Genomic DNA, 8,454 nt, shown 5'->3' with positions numbered 1-8,454 from the left:
TGGCTGGCTCGTGGATGTTACAACTAGTCCCTAGCGGCGCAGATTTCAAAGAGATAAGAAAAGTCCACCAATCTTCTTGAGGCGTTTTTATTTTACACCATACGGGGATAATACTAGAAAACACCCTGAATTTGGAGCTATTTACGCATTGTCAATGCCACTGAAATCGATCTACCGGTAGGTAGTACGTGAACTCGCGCCGCTTAGTTAAGACGCTTGTCAACCGAACAAAAACAAACGCGCTTTCTTCGCAGGAGAATAAGTATTTTGAAGAGTTGTTTCCCCTGTTCGTTTACGGACTCTTAAATAATGATTACAAATAAAATACTATATCGATGATTGGTCCCCCCATCCATAAATAAATCCAATACACCTTGGAAAATGGACAAATTCCTGGTGCGTCTACCAAACGGGGAAGTACCCAAGGAAACGAAGGGTAAAGAAAAGGTGTATCGACAAGCAACTATTGAGTCTCTACGCGTAAGTGTCTGTTACCAACCGCTTCTCAAGTCAAACATGATATGATATTGTGCACTTAGTGCTGCCTAATAAGCATGTGTACATAATACATCTATGATCTGCCTTCCTATCGTACCAGAGAGTGGTGGTGATTGAGGACATTGAAAGGTACAAGTCCATGCTGGAACTGCCTGGTCAGACCAAGGAGAATCTGCTACTAGCCCTGGCAGAGCTCAACAAGAAGATGCCGTCCAAGGAGGTGCTCAAGTCAACCAGAATAGGTAAGGGAAATGTCCAACAACCCTGTTGCCATTGGGACGCTTCACTTGAGGTAATCACACAAACTGGAAGGAGAGTCATTCTTTAGTTCTCTTTTAGCACACTGTCTGTGACTTGGATAATGGTATTGCTTCCCTTCCCTTGCCATTCACTTCATCTATTAAAACAGTCTAGTAGTGTATTCATTCATTTCCTAAAAACCTACACCTGTTAAAAGTTTGTCTTCTATGTTCAGCTCATCTCATTCTGGTACACAAATACAGTGTACACACCAACTCACAGATAACTCCTCTCGTCTCTTTCCCTCTTAGGCCACACTGTTAACAAGATGCGGAAGCATCACCCCGACCCTGAGGTCAGTTCCCTAGCGGCTGAAGTGTACACTGTATGGAGGCGCTTCATTGAAGAGCACTCCAACAAGCCCTCCATAGAAGTACGCTGTGACAAGCAGACTGAGGGACTGAGGAACAACGCCAGGAGAATGCTGTCTGAAGCTCTGGGAGTGGAGGTGAGAGGGCTTTTACTGTGTGCTGGGATTGTCAATACACCCATCTCTCGCTGTCTCCCTTTCTCTGTCTCGCTCTCTCTGTCTCAGTGTCTTTCGCTCTATCCCTCGGTCTCTCCCTCTGTCTCGGTGTCTCTTGCTCTGTCTTTGGGAGAACACATACACAGAACACAAATTTCTGTTGGACATTCTAGAACATTGGACAATATAGTAATTTTCCTCTCCTTGTATGTGATCTATCAGATAGACAGTGGTCTGGTGGAGAACATAGAGAGAGAGGTGTTCCACCAGAGTTCTCGGCTGGTCAGTGGATCCTACAGACGGACTATCAGGAAGCTGGTCTTCGCCCTCAAACACCAGCCAGAGGTCAGGGGTCAAGTCAAGGAGAGTAAGATCCCAGTAAACCAGCTGGTGTCCACCCACAAGAAGTAAATGCACTCTGTTCAGAACCTTCTCTATGGAAAATGAATATCTAAAAGGGTTATTTGTGGGTGAAAGGGTTCTACCATAAAATCTGTGATCAAGATGGGGCGGATTCTGAGCCTCACTTTGCTCAAATGGATCTACTCAAATATGTTGGTAGCTAAGCCCAGACCCATGAGACCTGCTGCAAAGGAAGACTGCGACATACCAGTTGTTTCTGGACTGGTGCTTTAAAAAAAAAAAAAGCTGGTCTCTAATCACAAGAAGAAGAAGAAGCTAGCCCCTCAGGCCCAAACGCCTGTGTGGAAACCTGGGACATTCTGGCAAATATTTTTACTGGACTGGTGCCTTTTTCCAAAATGGTGAAAGACAGTGGAGCACACGGTCATTAATCTGGACTGGTGCCTTTTTCCAAAATGGTGAAAGACAGTGGAGCACACAGTCATTCATCTTTTAATTGAGCTGTTTTGTATTCATCTTAGAGTTTCTATATTTAAATAAATCAAATGTTGATCTCTGCCTGTGTTTTTATTGAATGTCGTTATGTCAAGAGTGGTGACAATATTAAATAATTGTTTTGGTACAATTGAAATGAGCAATATAGTCATTTTATTACAAAAATAAATCTGTCAGTTTTCATTATAAACCTCAACGTGTCCTGGCTCACAGACTGCATCGCCCACCTCTGCTCTCTTCTCCCTCCTCTTACCCCCATCTCTACTAAAGCAGTACCAGCCAGATTACAGCAATCACCATCAGTACAACAGCCAGCACACAGATGCTAATAAACACTATATCACTGGGGTCGTGAGGCTCTGGGTCTGCCTCCTTCCCTCCACCTCCCCCGGACCCCTCTGCTTGGCGTCGGGCCAGCTCGTTCATCCTCTGGCGCTCCTCGGCTGAGACAATGTGAATGGTGGCCATCTTGCGCTGGGCGTCGCACTGTACCTCATACTCCTGGATGCTCCGCCCCTTCCCGTCGGAGAAGTCGATGTAGAGCGTGTTCACCAGCATGGTGATGTTACGCCGTGGCTGGTTAGAGGTTAAGGGTCAGGGTTATACAGATGGACAACAATCAGACGACATATGCTTGTGACCACGTGGGATCAAATCCCGGTCCCACTGCTATTTTGTCACATCCTCTAGTATCCTCAATTCCCTTATACACTGTCCTGTTGCTTCAATAAAATGGACAAATTAAGAAGAAAAATTAAACGTCTATAAACTGGCGTCATCATCATGCCAGTGGCTACCCACTAGGCACAGATGACAATTCAACGTCTATTCCACGTTGGCTCAATGTAATTGAATTCAAATGGAAACAATTTGAATCAACCAGTGGGTAGTTAGTTACCTGGCCTGCAGTGCCACATTTTTCGAAGCGTGCCAGTATCTTATAGGTGGTAGGTGTCAGCTGGGCGGTACAGGAGCGGTCCCCCAGATAGATACTCTCACGTTCCAGCCCAGGCAGTGACTGCTGGGAGATGTGGATGGTAAACTCTGTCCTCGTACAGCTGATGTTAACTGGTACCACTGGGATTGAGGTGGAGACATAACACAAGCACAAACACACACACACACACACACACACACACGTTTGTAATTGCATTTGTCTCTTGAATGATTAAATAAGTATAAAGTTGATAGTTTGGATAACTTTGGGCCAGCCGTACTTCAGTTCAGACACTCACCTCCTACATAGGAAGCAGAGAACCCTTTATAAGCATAGTTCCTGTCTGTACTGAGGACCACCAGCATGTTGTTGCTCTTAGAGATCAAAGACCCGGGTTGTTCCGAGCCACACCATCGCCCTAGCAACGGGGCTGTCTCCCTGCTCCCATCATGCACCGCTACAGAGTCATAGTCACACTCGTCTGATAGGCTGTTCCTGTCCTCTAGCTCTATAGCGTTGAAGAACAGTTTGATGCGGTAGCCGCCGGCCAGGTTGATGGTCCAGTGACAGTTGATGTTGTTTGGGTAGATGTTAGGGTAGTGGGGGCTGGTGAAATTCGCACTTGGTACAGACAGCACCTGCTGGCATTCACCTGTCAGACAGATGGACATATGAGGGAAAACAGGGTTATCTTTAAGTAGGTCACACAGTAGCCAAAATGTAACAAAAAATGTGTTGTTATTGAATAGGCTCAGCTTTTCAAAACATTTACTCTCTACTGAACACAGTCCTGGTGTCAGTGAATGTGCAGTTTAATCCCTCCCCAGGGACCTCAGTATAGTACAGGACAGTTTAATCCCTCCCCAGGGACCTCAGTATAGTACAGGACAGTTTAATCCCTCCCCATGGACCTCAGTATAGTACTGGACAGTTTAATCCCTCCACATGGACCTCGGTATAGTACAGGACAGTTTAATCCCTCCCCATGGACCTCAGTATAGTACAGGACAGTTTAATCCCTACCCATGTGCCTCAATATAGTACAGGACAGCTTAATCCCTACCCATGTGCCTCAGTATAGTACAGGACAGTTTAATCCCTCCCCATGGACCTCAGTATAGTACAGGACAGTTTAATCCCTCCCCATGTTTAATCCCTCCCCATGGACCTCAGTATAATACAGGACAATTTAATCCTCCCCATGGACCTCAGTATAGTACAGGACAGTTTAATCCCTCCCCATGTGCCTCAGTATAGTACAGGACAGTTAATCCCTCCCCATGGACCTCAGTATAATATAGGACAGTTTAATCCCTCCCCATGGACCTCAGTATAGTACAGGACAGTTTAATCCCTCCCCATGGACCTCAGTATAGTACAGGACAGTTTAATCCCTCCCCATGGACCTCAGTATAGTACAGGACAGTTTAATCCCTCCCCATGGACCTCAGTATAGTACAGGACAGTTCAATCCCTCCCCATGTGCCTCAATATAGTACAGGACAGTTTAATCCCTCCCCATGGACCTCAGTATAGAACAGGACAGTTTAATCCCTCCCCATGGACCTCAGTATAGTACAGGACAGTTTAATCCCTCCCTGTGTTTAATCCCTCCCCATGGACCTCAGTATAGTACAGGACAGTTAATCCCTCCCCATGGACCTCAGTATAGTACAGGACAGTTTAATCCCTCCCCATGGACCTCAGTATAGTACAGGACAGTTTAATCCCTCCCCGTGGACCTCAGTTTAGTACAGGACAGTTTAATCCCTCCCCATGGACCTCAGTATAGTACAGGACAATTTAATCCTCCCCATGGACCTCAGTATAGTACAGGACAGTTAATCCCTTCCCATGGACCTCAGTATAGTACAGGACAGTTTAATCCCTCCCTGTGTTTAATCCCTCCCCATGGACCTCAGTATAGTACAGGACAATTTAATCCTCCCCATGGACCTCAGTATAGTACAGGACAGTTAATCCCTTCCCATGGACCTCAGTATAGTACAGGACAGTTTAATCCCTCCCTGTGTTTAATCCCTCCCCATGGACCTCAGTATAGTACAGGACAGTTAATCCCTCCCCATGGACCTCAGTATAGTAGAGGACAGTTTAATCCCTCCCCATGGACCTCAGTATAGTACAGGACAGTTTAATCCCTCCCCGTGGACCTCAGTTTAGTACAGGACAGTTTAATCCCTCCCCATGGACCTCAGTATAGTACAGGACAATTTAATCCTCCCCATGGACCTCAGTATAGTACAGGACAGTTAATCCCTTCCCATGGACCTCAGTATAATACAGGACAGTTTAATCCCTCCCCATGGACCTCAGTATAGTACAGGACAGTTTAATCCCTCCCCATGGACCTCAGTATAGTACAGGACAGTTTAATCCCTCCCCATAGACCTCAATATAGTACAGGACAGTTTAATCCCTCCCCATGTGCCTCAGTATAGTACAGGACAGTTTAACCCCTCCCCATGGACCTCAGTATAGTACAGGACAGTTTAATCCCTCCTCATGGACCTCAGTATAGTACAGGACAGTTTAATCCCTCCTCATAGACCTCAGTATAGTACAGGACAGTTTAATCCCTCCCCATGTGCCTCAGTATAGTACAGGACAGTTTAATCCCTCCCCATGTGCCTCGGTATAGTACAGGACAGTTTAATCCCTCCCCATGGACCTCAGTATAGTACAGGACAGTTTAATCCCTCCTCATGTGCCTCGGTATAGTACAGGACAGTTTAATCCCTCCCCATGTGCCTCGGTATAGTACAGGAGAGTTTAATCCCTCCCCATGTGCCTCGGTATAGTACAGGACAGCCATGAGGGAGTGACTTAGTGGTCAGTAAACCCATAGTATACGTCTTCCAACATCCTACCTACCTGAGTAGTAGTAAGCCTTGAACCCTCGTCCCCCGATGTTGAAGTCAGACTTGAACATCACCAGCAGCTGGTTGGAGGTAGTAACAATTTTAGGAGGCTTCTCTCCTCCACAGTAGTTCCCCAGGTGTCTGTGAGTGATGGTGGGGCCGTCGAAGAGAGCCACGAAGTCAAAATTACAGCCCTCGTTGTTCTCCAGCTGGAGTGAATGAATTACATTTTTATTTTTTCACGTCATATTTATGACCCATTCGGGATACTTAGAAACTTACAGTATGTGCATCCCAATTGGCTCCCTATTCCCCATATAGTGCCCGGGCTCTGGCCCAAAGTAGTGAACTATATAGATGAAATTGGGTACGATTTGAGATGCGTCGATTGTCTTTACATGTTAGAGAACATACCTGGAAGTCGAGGAAGACCAGACTGACCACGCTGCGGTTGGATACATGGACCGTCCAGGAACAGTCAGCGTTGTTGCTATACTGGGTATCTGGACTGTAGCCGGGGCTGGAGATGATACCAGACAGACCAGTTAGGACCCCACCACACATATCTAGCGGGAGAGAGAGAGACAGGGTGTGCAGGCTTTTGTTCCAGCCCAGCTCTAAGTTAAAACACCTGATCCAACTACTCAAGGTCCTGCCTTGTGTTGTTCCCTGTTGTGGGTACTGTGAGGTTTGAGTGGCTGTACTCAGCAAAGCCATACATGCATATCAATTTCTTTGTTTATCCTGTGCGAGAACGTTAAAGCTCACCTTTCCTGTAGCTCACAGAGAACCCTCTGTGAGTCACATGACGATCGGAGTGGAAAATGATCGACATAACATTCCAGGAGGAGGTGAACTGAGGAGGGGACATGACACCACAGAACGTCCCCAGGAGGTTTCCCTCATCCTCGGATACACCGTTATAGATCTTGATGTGGTCGTAGGAGCAGGTGACGTGATACTCCAACTCAAAGTCGTGGAAGGTGAGCAGGACGGAGGACCCCTCGGCCACTACAATCAGCCACACACACTCCATGTTGTACGGGTACAGACCTGGGTAGTTGGGGCTGGAGATGTTGCCGGAAGAGGCGGAGAGGATCCCACCACATTTCACCCCTTTGGAAATATAAGGTAGAGGAGTAAAAGGTGTAGTTTTATAGATCATATTATTTTTTATATAGTGTAGATTCACAGAGGTTTTTGTAAAAGTTTTGTAATTAGTTTCCTGTTATGTATTAGTTTATAATTTACACGTCAGTAACAACAGTTACTTACAACACACATAGACAGTGCATTCAGAAAGTATTCAGACCCCTTGACTTTTTACACATTGTTACGTTACAACCTTATTCTAAAATGGATTTAAATTATTTTTTCCCCTCATCCATCTCCACACAATACCCCATAATGACAAATGAAAAACAGGTTTTTATACATTTTTCAAAATCTATAAAAATAAATAAATAACATTTACATAAATATTCAGACCCCTTACTCAGTACTTTGTTGAAGCACCTTTGGCAGCGATTACAGCCTTGAGTCTTCGGAAGAACGCTTCAAGCTTGGCACACCTGTATTTGGGGAGTTTCTCTCATTCTCCTCTGCAGATCCTCTCAAGCTCTGTCGGGTTGGATGGGGAGCGTTGATGCACAGGTCTCTCCAGAAATGTTAAATCGGGTTCAAGTCCGGGCTCTGGCTGGGCCACTCAAAGACATTCAGAGACGTGTCCCGAAGGTTTTCATCAAGGATCTCTCTGTACATTGCTCCGTTCATCTTTGCCACGATCCTAACTAGTCTCCCAGTCCCTGAAAAATATCCCCACAGCATGATACTGCTACCACCATGCTTCACCGTAGGGATGGTGCCAGGTTTCTTCTAGACTTGACATTCAGGCCAAAGAGTTCAATCTTTGTTTCATCAGACCAGAGAATCTTGTTTCTCATGGTCTGAGAGTCTTTAGGGGCCATTTGGCAAACTCCAAGCGGGCTGTCATGTGCCTTTTACTGAGGAGTCTGGCCACTCTACCATAAAGGCCTGATTGGTGGAGTGCTGCAGAGATGGTTGTCCTTCTGAAAGGTTCTCCCATCCACAGAGGAACTCTAGAGCTCTGTCAGAGTGACCATCAGGTTCTTGGTCACCTCCCCGACCAAGGCCCTTCTCCCCTGAGGGAGACCTTCAATGCTGCAGAAATGTTTTGGTACCCTTCCCCAGATCTCGACACAATCCTGTCTTGGAGCTCTACGGACAATTCCTTTGACCTCATGGCTTGGTTTTAGCTCTGACATGCACTGTCAACTGAGGTACCTTATATAGACAGGTGTGTGCCTTTCCAAATCATGTCCAATCAACTGAATTTACCACAGGTGGACTCCAATCAATTTGTAGAAACACCTCAAGGATGATCAATGGAAACAGGATGCACCTGACCTCAATTTCGAGTCTCGTAGCAAAGGATCTGAATACTTATGTAAATAAGGTATTTCTGGTTTTAATTTGTAACACATTTGCAAATATTT

The 8,454-nt window shown here is 45.9% G+C and overlaps 2 protein-coding genes across 2 annotated transcripts; one reads left to right on the top strand and one right to left on the bottom strand.

The window, feature by feature from the left end:
• The first annotated feature begins 35 nt into the window (after window positions 1-35).
• tceanc2 (transcription elongation factor A (SII) N-terminal and central domain containing 2) lies at window positions 36-2,184 on the top strand. Its single transcript, XM_055865822.1, has 4 exons — window positions 36-480; window positions 599-740; window positions 1,050-1,246; window positions 1,487-2,184. Exons 1-4 carry the CDS (start codon window positions 382-384, stop codon window positions 1,673-1,675), a joined length of 627 nt encoding a protein of 208 aa, XP_055721797.1. The 5' UTR covers window positions 36-381; the 3' UTR covers window positions 1,676-2,184.
• Window positions 2,185-2,212: 28 nt separating this feature from the next.
• On the bottom strand, window positions 2,213-8,302 carry cdcp2 (CUB domain containing protein 2). The gene is made up of 6 exons (XM_055865823.1): window positions 6,707-8,302; window positions 6,353-6,504; window positions 5,952-6,147; window positions 3,358-3,711; window positions 3,021-3,199; window positions 2,213-2,698 (listed from the first exon to the last, which is right to left on the bottom strand). Exons 1-6 carry the CDS (start codon window positions 7,101-7,103, stop codon window positions 2,387-2,389), a joined length of 1,590 nt encoding a protein of 529 aa, XP_055721798.1. The 5' UTR covers window positions 7,104-8,302; the 3' UTR covers window positions 2,213-2,386.
• Between the last annotated feature and the right edge of the window lie 152 nt (window positions 8,303-8,454).

The sequence above is a fragment of the Salvelinus fontinalis genome, chromosome 17, assembly GCF_029448725.1.
Source record: "Salvelinus fontinalis isolate EN_2023a chromosome 17, ASM2944872v1, whole genome shotgun sequence".
Classification (NCBI taxonomy): domain Eukaryota; kingdom Metazoa; phylum Chordata; class Actinopteri; order Salmoniformes; family Salmonidae; genus Salvelinus; species Salvelinus fontinalis.
Note: the sequence above shows the minus strand (reverse complement) of the source record. Positions and strands in the feature narration are given on the sequence as shown.

Coding starts and splice junctions, on each gene's coding strand:
- tceanc2 (XM_055865822.1), top strand. CDS start 382: ATGGACAAATTCCTGGTGCGTCTACCAAACGGGGAAGTACCCAAGGAA. Junction 481..598: donor CAACTATTGAGTCTCTACGC/GTAAGTGTCTGT, acceptor CTATCGTACCAG/AGAGTGGTGGTGATTGAGGA. Junction 1,247..1,486: donor CTGAAGCTCTGGGAGTGGAG/GTGAGAGGGCTT, acceptor GTGATCTATCAG/ATAGACAGTGGTCTGGTGGA.
- cdcp2 (XM_055865823.1), bottom strand. CDS start 7,103: ATGATCTATAAAACTACACCTTTTACTCCTCTACCTTATATTTCCAAA. Junction 6,148..6,352: donor TGGTCTTCCTCGACTTCCAG/GTATGTTCTCTA, acceptor CATTCACTCCAG/CTGGAGAACAACGAGGGCTG. Junction 3,712..5,951: donor CAAGGCTTACTACTACTCAG/GTAGGTAGGATG, acceptor TCTGTCTGACAG/GTGAATGCCAGCAGGTGCTG.